At 52.0% G+C, this 14,863-nt stretch overlaps 1 protein-coding gene across 5 annotated transcripts in view; it reads left to right on the plus strand.

Annotated features, from left to right (window-relative positions):
• mpp7a (membrane protein, palmitoylated 7a (MAGUK p55 subfamily member 7)) overlaps positions 1–14,863 on the plus strand; it is a 129,023-nt gene that overhangs the window by 60,899 nt on the left and 53,261 nt on the right. For all 5 annotated transcript variants that reach the window (XM_035413679.1, XM_035413681.1, XM_035413680.1 and 2 more), the window contains 2 exons: positions 6,376–6,453; positions 11,744–11,824. In XM_035413679.1, coding sequence (XP_035269570.1) covers positions 6,376–6,453; positions 11,744–11,824 — 159 coding nt within the window. The remainder of the gene's footprint in view (positions 1–6,375; positions 6,454–11,743; positions 11,825–14,863) is intronic.

Genomic DNA, 14,863 nt, shown 5'->3' on the forward strand with positions numbered 1-14,863 from the left:
GTGTGTGTGTGTGTGTGTGTGCACACAAGTGTGTGTGTGTGTGCTTTTGTTATGCAGAATCAACACACTCCTGCTCAGAAGTTAAACATGGGGCCCTGCCGGCTCCTCTCTCAGCGCTTCATAAGGAAATAGGCCCTGCAGCGAAATGACACGTCTGCCCCTGGAAACCGTGGAGTCCTGCTCTCTCCACCCTCTCTGCGGCCTGCTGCTAATTCACACTCATTTACACCTAGTGCATTTACCAAACCTGCCACAACAGGCTAATGCTAATCCAGCAGACACACAAGCCCCCCTGCCATCAGAAGGTGCGTATTCCAGGTAGCGGTGGTGGGAAACCGTTTCTCGCTGACCACAGGTTGTTGGTCTTGCGGGGGCGCTTGTGTTGCTCTGGTGGCGCTGATGGAAAGCCCTGCCTCTCCGGGCCGGATGCGGTGCCGCACACTACTGGGCGGGCTGCTGGGTTGGCAGTCGCCAGCGCCGCCAAGCTAACGGACACAGTCGCCCTCGCTTACGTTACTGAAACAGCTCACGCTTTCTGTGGGAATATTAGGCCTGGTTGCGTACTTTGGCTCCACGAGTCGGATGGGGTCGGAGCTGGTGGCGGTTTGTTTTGAAATATGCTCTTTGGCTGTGGTGCTTGTGTGCCCTGAGAGCTTGAAGGCGAGCAGAGGGCATGCGAGACGGTCTGTGTGAGCGCCCCCTGCTGGCTGACGTCTGTCTCAAGCCACTGTGCCGCTCTGTCTACCTCTCAGTTGTGATGGTCGTTCCCTCCTCGTATCCATCTCTTCTGTCCTTCCCGCCTTCTCTCGCTCTCTCTCCACTGTCGCTCCACCCTTCTCTCCATCTCCTCTGTCCCTCGTTTCTTCTCTCGCCATTTTCTCTCTCTCTCTCCGGCTTAATGAGGTGTTCTGGATTAGCCATTCTAATCCGGGCTCTGGATACCGGATACGCTTTTCCGCCGAGCGCAGATGGAAATGACACCGGAGGGTCAGGCCAATCTCTCGTCGGGACGTTAAGCAGGGCCCCCGCTCGCTCGGAAACCCAATCCCGCCCTCCGGTCCGGCCTCTGCCCCTTTCTGCCAGACGCTCGGCGCTCTGGGGCGGGTTTGGGGGGGGGGGGTGTTTTTACGCCTCTCTTACAGGACCCTTCAGCAGCGCAGCCCTCATATCCCACACGGAGGAGAGTTGACGAGCTCCCGCCATGAGCCGTTACCCGGGCAACAGTGGCCGGGCGTAAAGGTGCAGGGGGCTAGGGCCTTCTGGACTAATACTGGACGCTACGGTGCTCGCTCGCCCACCCACACGCAGCGGAGGACAGAAACAAATAGCTCGTCTCAAATTAGTTTTTAATGGCTCTCCTCGCCTCTGTCATGAATTCAGAAGGGACTTGAGTAGTTGTGCATAATTACTTCCTAGCTTAGGACACCCTCACGCAAGGCAGTTTGCATAACTTACACTTTTGTGCTTTATCCATTTGTGCAGCTGGATATTTAATGAAGCGGTTTGGGTTAAGGACTCAAACCTGCACGCCCATGTCCAATTTTTTTAGCGGCCATGTTGCGCTGAATTCCCTGCTGGTCATGGGATCGTTATCCTCCGGAAAAACCTGAAGACTGATGGATACGTTACGTTTACCAAGCTCCATTTTTTACGGCTGTATTTATTTTAGGCGTACAGGGTATTCGGACATCGCCAGAACCGACGGATCGTGAGCTCCTACTTCATAACGAGCCCCGGAATGAGAGAAACGGGCCCTTTTTGCTCTTCCGGAGAGAGGAGAGCTGGGCAGCCACCATCGCTCATTCCTGAAGCGAGTCGAGAAGGAAGCGCTCGTTCACCATCGTTCCTCGAGCGCACGCTCCTTACGTCTCTGGGAGCCGCGTGACGTACCCTTTTTTAAAAAAAACGAGCCGCCGTTAGCCGTTAGCCGTTGCTTCGTATTTGCGGGCTCTCCTTCGGTCGGTAATCCCTCTTCGATTCCGTCGGCGTAATTTAACCTCCGGGCTCCGCTCTCCCCGCTGCCGCACGCCGCCTCCCAGCCGTCCGTCGAGGGGCCGTTTTCCCGCGGCGCGGCGGCCGCTGCCAGCCCGGCGCGTTCCGGGGGCCAGCGGAATGCGCGCTATGCTACGTAAAGCGCGGTAATGGCTTTTAAATGCTCGACGTCGGCAGAGGGACGCATTCTTCGGTAGATGGGACAGTCTGTTGGACCTCTCCTCCAGTTGTAAATAAAAGCATTTAATCTCACGTTCGCGCGGAAAAATTCCACAGTAACTAACCAGACTCGGCTCGGAACTAGCAAAGCAGATGTCTTTTTTCTGTGTTGGAGCTCAGCTATGGCGACATTTTACTGTAAAGAGCCTTTTTTTTCCCCCACTCCCCTTCCATCCAGTGGTATTGTATTTGGCTCGATGTAACTGTCTGTCCCCGCGCCTGTTGAAGACGTAGTAGCAACGTTTTGCCACCAGAGGTCGAGCTTGCGTCAAAGGGGGTGAGATGTCATGGCTGTCTGGCCGTGAGGGCGGCTGAAGGGAGCCTTGGACGGTCTGATGTGGTGAGGGGACATGCACCCTTAGACAGGCTGGTTTCCATCAGCTGTAGTGGGAAGCTTGGTCTCACCTCCATGGTGCTTCCCTAAGTGCTCTCTCTCTCCCTTGCTGTCTCTATCTCTTTCTCTCAAATTCAGAATGCTTTATTGGCATGACAATATATTTATCTTTTTATTTCTGTCTCTCTCCGTCATACCATCTTGTTTTCTCTCTCTCCCTCTATCTTTCTCACTCTCTCTCCTTCTCTGTCTTTCTCTTTCTCTCTCCTTCACTCTCACTCTCTCTCTGTCTCACTCCCTTCCTTCTTCCTTTTCTCTCTCTCTCTCTCCCCCCTTTCTCTTGCTTGCTTGCTCTCTCTCCCTCTCTATCTCAGTCCCACTCTCTGTTTCCCTCCTGCCCTTCTTCCCTTTCCCTCTCTCCCTTTCTCCCTAGTTCCTCTCTCTCTCTCTCCCCCTCAGCGCTGCGCGAGGGTAAGCCCCTGTTGATGAAGTGAGTGACCCGCCCGTGCTCTGCAGGTTAGCTGACTGACAGCGCTAATGTGCGGTGTTTTATAATGCGGGGTCGGGTCTCCGCCGCGTGCGGATTTGAACTTCCGGGCCGCTCCTGCAGGCAACGTGTGTTTGACATCTGAAGACAGGTGTGTGTAACACAGCTCGGCCTGAACGAATCCATCTGTAGGTGCACGTGAAGTGCTCTTTTTTCCTCCGCGATCCAGTTTCTTCCCGTGGCGATCGACGCGGTCCCGCGATTCGCTCCCGGCTAAGTGAGCGGGGAAATTTGTCCAGCTCTCTAGGGCCCTGGATTTTAAACAACTGCAGGATCACGGACTGGAGCTGGCCTTTGCGTGGAACTGGGAATGTCAACATGAAATTGTGTAGTTTTGAAACCAACTAGCATAGTTACATAGCTTTTAAAAAAAAAAAACTGAGGTTATTACTGTGGTCACGGTTGATAAAGATAATATAAAAACATATTCTCAGGGAAATAAAATGATTTCCTCCATCTCGTAAGCTGGAGGTGAATGTTCTTCTCCTGCTTAAATTCACCATCACTGATATCCCAGATCCTATGGCCGTTGGTCATTTTTTTTAATACATTCGTTTTTAATACATATGTAAAGGTCAGAAGGCACTCTGCGAGCCACCTATCTCCTCTGGAAAATGCGAGGCTGACTGACAGCCCAAAGCCAGCGCTCTCTTCTCTCCTCTCGTTTTTCCCCCTCTGCGTCTCCCGGAGTACTGCTGGCGCGCGCCTCTGTCATCCTGCGTGCTTCTCTTTTCAGACCGCACCGCTTAAATCTTCTGTGTGGCAGGTGGCTCAGCCGCCCGTCGCATCCCCGTGTTTTATTCTTCTCTTCCCTCGCCGCTCCCCGCAGCTCTTCAGACACCGTCCCTCTGCTGTCATGTTTCCTGCTTTCCGTGTCCGCTGTTCTGCAGAACAGCGTAGTTGTTGTACGTCGTTCTTCTAAAACGGGGGATGCCCAGCCCTGTTCCCGGAGATCTGCTGTCCTGTAGGCTCTCATTTCAACCCTCGCCTAATTAGTAGCTCAACGAGACCTCTAGCTGTTGAATGAGATGTGCTTTGTTAGGGCTGGAATGAAGATCTACGGGACAGTATTTTTCCAGGAACAGGAGTGGGGAAGCCCTGAAAGGTTTTTGTCAGGAGAGTTCTTTCCATTCATTTCTGAGAACAGTGCTTTGCAATATGCCCAGGCCAATGTAATTTACCATTTAAAAACATTTAGTGAGTTATTGCATACAAAGTGTTGCAATATGTCATTTCAAAATCAAAATTTCTTTAAATTAAATGCTTTATGACTGATGACATGTGGTGTTAAAAACACTACATACTTTGAGAAGGCTTTAGAACTGTAGGCTTTGAAAGTGTGCCCACATCAGTCTGCACGTTTAATAGTGCCAAAGATTATCTTTATACAGGGGGTTGTGCTCGTTCATGACCTCTCAGGGAAGCGTGCCCATTTCTGGTCTTTCCAAAGTGCACAGAATCTTTGCAATAAGATGTGTTTTGCTTGGAGCCTTCATACTTTCCATCTCAACAGTGTGCACCTCTGTGAAATGCTAATTCTTTGGTTGTGAACTGAAACGCACTTATTAATTCAATTTAGTCTTCAATCTGTGCTTGTGCTACACCAAATAATATTAGTCTTTGTTATTTCTTTGTTAATGAGCAGAGGTTTTTAATGAAATTAGGACATTTCAATCATTGCATTGGATAATACTGCTTTTTTAAATTCTGTGAAGCAATATTCAGAAGGACTGGTGGTTCAGTTTTTTTTCAGATAAAATTAAAGAATAATAGGTGCTGGAAAGAAATTTTGCACCGCTGTCATGATGAATTAAGACATTCATGCGTTTTTGTACTCTCCTGTTAAATTCTGTTGTAAGAGCATTCAACTGCCTTCAAGTGCAGTATAATTTCATGTACCAGATCCCTTGTTGGAAATTCCTGCCCGTGCTCTTATACCTGACAGGCTAACAGATTCGAAGGTTCAAGCCAGTATTCCTAAAGCCTCTAAAAATCCTAAAAATGGCAAAGTAGCATCCGCTGATCTCAACGGAATACTGAACTTTTTATGAGGCACCGCGCAAAGTCCTGAAACCAGCCTTTTGGAGTGCGAAGTTTCCCGCAGTGCCAAGTATGGGAAATAGCGATGTCTTGCGCAAAATGTTTTAATAAATCTATAGTATGGCAACCACACTGCCTTTCACGGCACTGTTCGAGAGTCTGCGTATCTTAAGCCATGGGTGACAGCAGGGCTCTGCTGTGAGGCAGTTTGGGGGAAAATTCTGATTACTGTCCTCTAGAAGTTTCCATCTTTTTCTCTTGTGCCTTCTCCCCTTTCATAGGACTCTTCCTCTCCAGGTCTGGACCTCTCTTTGGCTTTTCGTTCTCAGTCTCAAATGAATACACTTGCGCAATTAAAGTGTAAACGTGTTTTTGGCTTGGCACTCCTCTAGTGCAGAATCAGTGAGGAATCCTGCAATGCCACACATGTAAGAGAATAAGCAGCATGTAGGAATATCAAAGGTAAACCCACATCTCGCAGGAGTTCCAGGGATCTACCATATATTGACCCGATATGTAACCGTTGAACCAGCTCTAAATGCCAGTTCCCTTTAATTTTATGTTTCTGTTTGTTTTTGGCTCGGTCTGAAGTTTTTATGTTTCAGTAGTATGGAATTATTGTGAATCTTAATGTTTTGTTTCGGAGCCTTCACAGAAATGTGGGCTCAGTCCTGGGTCTGGGTCTGAACCTTCAGATTTTAGTTTCATCTCTGTTTGGCCAGCTCAGCTGCTCTGGTGATAGCATGCAGCTTGCTTTATGTAATTTAGGGGTGAAAATGGATACGCGTGCTGTGATCTCCCTCTCAGCCAGTCTGTCTAATGCTCTCCAACTTTCATCCCTGTGCGTGCGTGTGCGTGCGTGTGTGCTTGCGTGTGTGTGTGCATGCGTGCGTGTGTACGTGCGTGCGTGCTTCCGTGCGTGCGTGTGTGTGCGCGTGTGTGTGTGTGTGTGCGTGTGCGAGTGCGTGTGTTTTCTCTCCAACTGACTCCGTGAGGACGATCCCTCCTCTTGTCTCTCTAGCCGTGTGTGAAGCCCAGCGCTGCCTGACTGGGGTGAGCCGCTTGCGGAGTGACCGGGTTTTCGGGGGTGCGGCGGGAGGGGGCAGGAGTGCGGGGCATTGGGGTCTGGGCTACCCGCGGAGGTGTTTTGGCGGGTCACTGCCGAAGCTTGGCCGTGGTGTTTGTACAGCGCCCCCCCCCCTCTGCCCGCGGGACTCATCCGCCGACTCTTCTCTGCTTACAGATCCATGAGAGGCTGCAGAAGTATGAGAATCAGAACCCCACTCCGGTCCTGGACAGCGCTGGGACCCTGGCCCACGAGGTAACCTTCACGCCCCACCCCCCCCCCCCACCCCTTTTCCCCCCGCTCCTGTGCAGTTAGATGAGGTTTCAGTGCGTTGGCCCCCCTACCCTTCTCCACCTCCAAACCAGACCCTCTTCACACAAGATGGAGGTCTTATATCCCTGCTTCACAAACAGATAGCCCCTCACTCCGAAACTCACAGGCCTCCCCATTAAATTTTAGCGACCACCGAACAGAAATCCAGGTCCGGTTCCTCGCGGGATCAACCCGCAACCGTCGCACGGGATACATGGGGCGAACGAGAGAGTCGAGGAACGAGCTGGCAAAGGTAAAGGTGGAGAGCAGTGTCGGGTGGCTGACGGGACGAGAGGAACAGCAGATGAAACAGAAGAACTGGAGCGTGCGGCATAAGTAAAATCGAGAGGGGCTGTCGTGACTTTACCCGAGGTGCACGGAACGCCGCGATCCATCAACCCCCTTCTCCCCCCGTCCAAACGGCCATCGCGCGCCGAGAAATAAATGACCCGGACTGTCAGGTCCGATGGAACGATTCATTTCCTCACGTCAAAATTTTGACTGCCCCCCTTCCCCCCTTCCCCTTCCCACCCGTCGAATTATAAAATAAGCCCCGAGAAGAGCCTTCTGTTTCTCCCGCCCACCGTTGAACGCAGCATGCGTCCGTATTGCCTGCGCACCTGTGTAAACCCAGCGCTCGTCTGGAGGAGGGCAGGGGAAAAGCCAATAGCTTAATGACCTGTGGTTTTGTTTAAATCCCCGGGTCTGTTTATTGTAATCAAGGTACTTTGGAGTATTTCTCTTCGTTTAACGTTAAGCACGGCAATACATCATCTTAATTAGTCCCGAATCAAAAAAAAGTGGACCGGGAGAGCTCAGAGAGGGGGAAAGGGAGAGGAAGAGAGAACAACGTGGAGACAAGGAGGAGTGGTGTACACGTTAGCGTTTTGGCCTGCTCTGGCTAGCTGGCGGGCAGTGTGGCAGTGTGCTTTCCTCGGGGAAAGGCTTTTGGTTCTTTTTAGCTTGGATGAGCGGACAGGGATGATGCCTGGAGGTGCAGGTCTGAGCAGCCTCTCTCTCCATGAGACGGATGCCACCATACACGCAGCTTGCGCGGTGAGGTCATCAGGGTGGCGCCCCGCCGCACGTTCGGTTCTGAGCCGTGATGTCACTGGGCTCGGAGCCCCACCGCGGACGCCCGTATCCGCAGTGAGGTCATCTGGCCCATCATCTCACCGCACGGCCCCGCCGCGCTACTGCCGGGGAGAAACGACGTCCTGAGGAAAGACGCCCGTCTCTCTCTCGGCTCCCGTTCGCACGCGTCTTTTTTTGTGCGGGGCGCGTATCTCGTTTCTAGAGAAACGCGATGCGTATTTGCATTTGCTGACCGCAGCGTAAACGCAGGTAACCGGACGCTGATTGGATTTGTCCAAATCCAATTTGAATGGCGTCTGGAGATGGTCTGGGTCCGATTGGCTGGTGTCTGATCCGAGCGTAAACGCATCGGCATGCGTCTTCTCCTGTCGCTAACATTCAGCTGACAGATAGCATTCCGTAAGCCTGCAGGAGCCCGCAGTCGAGTTTGCTGTCAGATTAAACGGAACACTGAGTGCAACAACTGGGACAAAAATCAAGTGTAACCGCATATATGGGATATACAGAAATCTTGTTTGTCAGCTCTGTACTGTGGGCCATGGAGTTCAGACCGGGTCCCCTGGGTTCCAGTGGGTTTATATGCACAGAATCAGCTTATATTCATACAATCTCATATATATGTATGTATATATATATATATATATATATATATATGCATACATTCTCTCTTTTCCATTTCGTCCTATGAGAAATGGCAAATTCCCACTTTTGTAGTTCTCTGGGACCGTTGCCGTTCTCTGGTGTTTTTTCGTTCTGGTGTTACTCTATTAAATTTGTACTTCCCTCGTAAAAAGGTTTTTATAATCTCGCAGAGGGATTATCCGGTATCAGGGTAAAATGTTTTATCAAAGTTTTTGGAAAAAAAAAAATGTAAGAGTGCCCTGGATCGAGCTGCCAATTACTCGGAGCACTCCTGTATTTTTACGAAGTGTTCCTTTGCATCAGATTACCGCTCGGGCTGAAACGGTGGACGCGGGCTCCGATATCGAACGGCTGAGAGGGCCTCAGATGCATTCGAGTTTAGAGTTTCAGTAATGCAGGTTTAATTTATGTTTGGTCGTAAAACATTGTGAACCCTTTTCTACCCCTGTCTGTGTGCGGACAAGCGAGAGCTTTTACAGGTTTGTGTGCTTCGCTCCTCCGGCCACTGGGAGGCGCTGTGATGCACGGCAGCACACGCAGTCAGCTGCAACCAATGTACCACACAAGTAACTTTTCCGGCTTGACTTTGGGTGGTTCTGTCAGCAGTGATCAATTTGTCAAATTTTAAGCCATGCCAACAACAGTTTCAGCTTAATTTAATGAAAAACCTCTATAATACAAAATAATTGGTTTAATATCTTTGAGGGTTGTTGCTATGTGGTGCTTACAACAACAAAACATCCCGCCCCTCTCACCAGCACCACTCAGAACAGGCTTTGCGCCTTAAGCCTGTTTGTATGGCTCTGGCCATTTCTCAAAACCGTGGCTCCTTCCATCAGTAAAGTCACCTGTTAAAAGGTAAAAAAAAAAAAAACTTCACAACCACACCCTTTCAAAAAGTGGGACCAGGCTGAATGTGATGCTGGCTGTGTGCGTGTGTGTATCTGAGTGACGCAGTGTACGTGAGCCATGGTGGGCTAGTTTCTCACCGTCATCAGGGTTATCAAGGTCCAGGCAGGTCACTACCAAGAGGGCAGGCTTGAGTAACACACAAAGCCCCTCATTACATTTAGCAACTGTTCAGGGTGGATGGAAGGGTCAAAGGAGCAATTATGTCATTGGCCATGGCTCTACAGAGGGCAGGTCAGGAAGCAGTTGTGTTTAGCTACTCCTTATTCTGACCACTAGATGGCCTCAGGGAGCATGTGGTAGCTCACTTTGATGTGTCGCTTTGGGGACTGGTGCTGTCATTGGTACTTTTGGTTGACAATTTAGCTGTTACTTTTGGATGGTTTTTTTTTGCACTCAGCCACAGCCAAATGGTCCATGAGCCTAATGCTGTGAGGAAAGCTCAGTGCCTCCTTCCATTTGATTTTCTCCGGGATTATTTCCAATCACCCCCATGTTCTTATTAAACCTATGCCACCTGCACTCCTCGCAGAGAGCACTACAACTGAAATATGCGCACTCCAGTGACTTTTCCACATTGCACGGAGCACAACATACTACAGGAGAGCTTGTGCTGTTCGTCTGATGATGACTTTCTTCCTCGGTGAGGATGAAACAAATTGTTCCGCACCAACTGCGGACTCCCAATTACAGAAGGCCAATTAACTGCACATAACCCAGACTTGAACTAGTGAAGTCAAGGCCGTAGAGCTGACGGAAAGTGCATTTACAGACTGAGCCGGCCGGGAGGGGGGTGAGTAGGTTTTCTGGAATTCATATACAGTTACTGTGTGGGCTCTGTCCAGACGGCCTTCGCAAGACGACCGCTTTAAAGGCCGGCAGCTGACCCCGCCGCTCCCCAGCGTTGAGATCTGCGTTCTCGCACAGATCAGTCCCCGGGGAGAAGCGCGTTAGCATATCGCCTCCGCAGCCATGGCCTTTCCCTCTGCTCCTGCGACATTTTTTTCAGAGCAAGAAATCGTACACCGTAACGCAGTCTCAAGTGTTATTGGAACGGACGTCTGTAATTTAAATTGAGCAGCATTCTGCTGATTTATGTTTTGGGTTCAGCGGCCTGCTGGCAAGGCGAACTAGGCTCTGAAGATTAGGCCGGTCTGCATGCGCATTATTCAGAGTTAGCGGGCTGCAGATTAGCTGAGCAAACACGCGAGGCCACAACGCGGAGCGTATACGTTTCAGGGAAGGTGCAGTGGGGGAGGTCGCTCGTCCGGCGAGAACGGAAAGCGGGATTTTATCGAGTAGCCGCGGATTGCGTACACCCCCTTTTCAGACGCGGCCTCGTCTTTCCCCGGCCAGCCTCCTCGTCCCACATTTTGAAACGAGGGCCTACAAAGAAGACAGCAGATGGGCGGAACTGTACGGCCGTCTCCTTGAAATCGTGGCCAGGCCGACATGGCGACCGGCAGCCGCCAACCCTCGTAAGCCACCCACCGAAAACGCTCAACGCGTACAGTATTTTCCGTACGGTCCCGCCATCGTTTAGGCGGCCTGCGCCTCTGGGCACGCTGACCTCATAGCGCTGTGGGCGGCGACTTGCGCTGGCAGCGGCAGCCTCTTGCGTCTGATTGATGGAGCTGATGGGGGGGCGGTGGGATTCGGCCCAACCGCCAACTGTCATCAGTCAGTCCGGCCTTTTTGGCCCGGGAAGCACCGTCAGTGGGAAAGTCCGCATAACAGAAGTGTGTGCTTGGTTGATAGAGCTCTGCTGTAGAGGGGGCTGGGAGGTTTGGACTGGGGGCAGGGGGGGGCAGTAGGGGGAGGAGGAGGGTGGTAGTTGAACGGGATGACAGGCTCCCAGCCACAGCTGAGCGTTATATTAACCTTCCCCACCCGAACAACCCCCCCCGCCCCGCCCCGCCGGCAAGCTCTCGCCTCACCCAGAGGTCGTTAGTCACCCCCCCACGTCCTCCCCGCGCATCAGCACTTTATCCATCACCATTCCACTCCGCAGCGCTCGCTGCGGGAGGGGCTGAGCCCCGGCGCTCACGCTCAGCAGCCTCGCTCTGGCCGAGGAGGCAGCAGGGGGCGAAGTGTGCGTGCGTGAGTGCGTGTGTACGTATGTGTGTGTACGTATGCGTGTGTGCTTCTCTCTTCCCGCCCTGAGTGACCCCCCCCGCCCCCACACCTGCAGGACGGCTCTCGGAGGCCGTGTGAGTTTTCGCCCGCGCTCGCTGCAGAAGCGTTCTCCGGGCCGCTTCCTGCGTCAGGCCCTTTCTCGTCCCGCTCCTGCACAAGCGGCTCTTTGTCTGAGCGCGGGTCGCTCTCCACCGGGTCACCATAAATCAGTCCAGTCCCCTCAGGGTCCCGGGCCCCGTCAGTACCAAACGCAGAGACGACCCCAGATTGATGGTCTGTTTTTCCCTCACGGTGGCTTCTGTTTGAACATAACCAAGATGGATGTGATGTGGCGGTGTGGGGTGCGGAGATGCGGCTGCTCACTCTCTCTCTGTCTCTGTCTGTCTCTGTCTCTGTCTCTCTCTCGCTCTCTCCCTGTCCCCCTCCCTCCCAATCCCGTCTCCCTCCTCAGGTGACGCAGGAGCTCCAGAACAAGGCGGTCAGCGCTGAGATGAGAGAGCTGCTCAAACTGCTGGATAAACCTCATGTCAAGGTGAGGAACCTGCCTGCAACCATTCACCCACACTGCTTCACTCACACAAAAGCACGCATGCACTCACACCCACACACACGCGCACACACACACACAGGCAAACACACACGGCACACACACACTCGTTGTGTGTATGTAAATGAACGCTTCATTCCGTGAAACGCTTTTCACGTTGGGTTAGTTGACTGATAGCTCATCGCACACTATGATATTTTGGACGCTTCAGTTTGGAACCCTTCAGTTTCAGATCCTCGTTCCCTCTGGGGCTGTCCTCCTTGTCACCATCGCTCCACCTGTCAGGCTGGAAGGAAAGAAAGAGTTCTTCCTAAAGTGGAAAGATTTAGGAAGCCTGTTCCAAGGCACGTTGCGATGAGCCGTGCCCTGCCGGAGTCCGAGCGCCTCGTGTCACACGGCATATGGCAGAGGCGCAGTAGGCCATTACTCAGGGAAGAAAAAAAGATTAATTACGCCAAACTACACTACGTTTGGCAGAGGGGATAAAAAGAAATTAGATAAATCGATTGTAAGTAAGAGATGGATCCATTTCTGGTTTTTGGTTTTGTTAAATTTCTTTTTTTTTTTTTTTCCTTTTTCTCCTCCTTCTCTCTCCTCACCACCTGTTGAAAATTCACAGATTTCTTCTTCTAAGAGACTGTTTTCTGCACAGTCCCTTTTTTTTAGGCAGTTGCATTTATTTTCATTGAAATTACAGCACGATGAGTCTTACACAATAACGTGAGTCCCGTCAAAACGGAATAGTTTCGTAAAGGAATCCCGCGGGTCCTGTCGCTAGGAGCGGCGGAAACGCGGCCTAAACTCTACGTGCCCCGTCCGCCTCCCCCTGCGAAGACCGAAATCACGCATCCCGCGATTCGATTGGTCGCTAGCAGAGGACCCTGGGATTTAGGTTTTGAGAGAGAAGGGCTGGTGGGCTCCGGAAAAAACACCTCTGACGGCCCCGGATCTGTGCGCGGGGGGCACCTGACACCGGGTCGCGACCGCGCGAATCGCCGCCGCGGCAAAAGGCAAGCAGATGGGCCGCGGTGAATGGGCCGCTCTGTGCGGCGGTAACCGTATCGCTCTCAATTAAGAGCCGCAGCCATCGGCTCCGCGGGGTGGGACATTCATCAAGGCTTTAAGCATTTTCCTCCCCCTCTTATGACTCGCACATGAAAAAACAAATTTCATCCACATTACCCTCTTTAGAAAGACTAATATTGTCAGTGATGAAAGTGCCCATTATGGCGGCTGGCTGTTTCTTGAAGGAGCGTGGCGCAGACGTCGTAGGCCACTGTCCAAGATCGCTTACCGCACCGACGGTGTCTTCACAGTGTAAGAATGGAGGTTATGGTACGCGAGGCAGCGGGTAAAAAAAAGATTTTTGGAATTGTGGACTGCTGTTGTTAAGATGTCGGTGCCAGGAATGCGTTCTCGGTTTGTTTTGCCGAGCTCGGCCAATCTGTTATTGTAGGATCGTATTTTTCCTAATGAAAACAAACACGTGTTTCAAGCGGGACCGTCGGCCTCGCGCAGTCAGAACGTTGGCCGTCGCTCGCCCCCGAACAAGTAGCACGACCGATCCGAGAGCTTAATTTGTGATGCGGAAATCAGTTCGCAATTCGATTAAAGGGCCAGCCCGCTGCCTCCGAGACATAGCCGGCTCCGTTGACTTGTCGACCTTGGGAAAAAAAAAGAAGAAGGAGAAAAAAACGCACGGTTGTGAGCGCGTGCGTTCGTCGCCACGAGCGAGGACTCGGCCATGTGCTACCTATTAACATCTCGGAATCGTTATTGCCTCTCATTGCCTGTGATCTTGGGTTTTTACAAGCCATTACTAGGCTGCACTTTTATTGGCCGCCAGGGGAACAAGGCAAACCTGGGGGTGGCGGGTGAACGGCGGACGTCGGCGGTAAGACGCGGGAGGTTCAGGATACCGGCCTTGATTGATACGAGCCGGAGGAAAGAGCGAGTGAAGAGGCTAATGGGGGAAAGGTCCCGGAGCGCGGCGCTGCCAGGACAGGAAAGCGGCCGCCGGCGGGTTCGCGTTCGCCCCTTGGGGGGGGGCCGAGCTGTTGAAATGTGCGCCGGCGTGATTGGCGGCTCGGAGGAAGCGTAATCGAGCTTAAATATGCGAGCCGGTGAGTCGGATGACACGGACGCGGCGGTGGGGGTGGGGGGCGGTGGGGTGGGGGGGGCTGGTTGGGGGGTCCGGGCTGAGCCGCTCCGACCGGCTCGCGGGTGTTCCCACACCGCCGCGGGATCCGCCACAGCGCGGGACCCCCCACTTTCTCATCCCGCCGATGTTTTTGGGAAAAAAAAACGCTTCGCCGCCGGACGTCGTGCCGCTGAACAATTTTTCTACCAGAAAAAAAAAGGCGGGAAGGGGGGGTCAAGAAAGACGAACGAGAAAGGAAAACAGAAAACGAAACGTAGCTAGGAATCGGCGAGGCTTCTGAAAATATTTATGCTGCAAGGTTTGGTTCGGCGGGTGGAACACATCGTGGTCCTGGGGGGGGGGCTTCTCCCCCCCCCTTTTTTTTCAGTAGTCAGAAAGGGGCTGTTTGGAAAGGGAGAGGAGACAGTGGCTATGGCCTTGGAGTGACTCGCAGGCTGATAAAGATGAATGGGAGATGGGTGTTTACTCCTGCTCCTGGTTCTGTAGACTCCCAGTGGAGTTTGGGCATGCCGCACCAGTTGTTTCTGTCCCGTCCCATCTGGTCCCTCTTAGTAACATCTTGAACGCAGTATTGCAGCGTGCTCCCAAGTAATAAAACGGCCTGCTTTGTTTTCTTTAATTTTTTCCACCCTCACTTTCTATGGTACAAGTTTTTTTTCTTTTCTAAAATCATATAAAAATGTTTCCAAAGCACCCTGCGTTACAAGTTGCGAAAAGTACAACACAGAACGCAACCATTTTTGTACTCAGTCGGCCTTTTGTTGTAGAGTTTTTTGTGTGTGAATTTCGTGACTTTCTGCTTACATGAAAGATCCTGTGCAGATGTCCTTTAATGGGGCTCATTCATGCCTGTGTGTGTGTTA

This window comes from Anguilla anguilla, chromosome 4, assembly GCF_013347855.1.
Source record: "Anguilla anguilla isolate fAngAng1 chromosome 4, fAngAng1.pri, whole genome shotgun sequence".
NCBI lineage: Eukaryota > Metazoa > Chordata > Actinopteri > Anguilliformes > Anguillidae > Anguilla > Anguilla anguilla.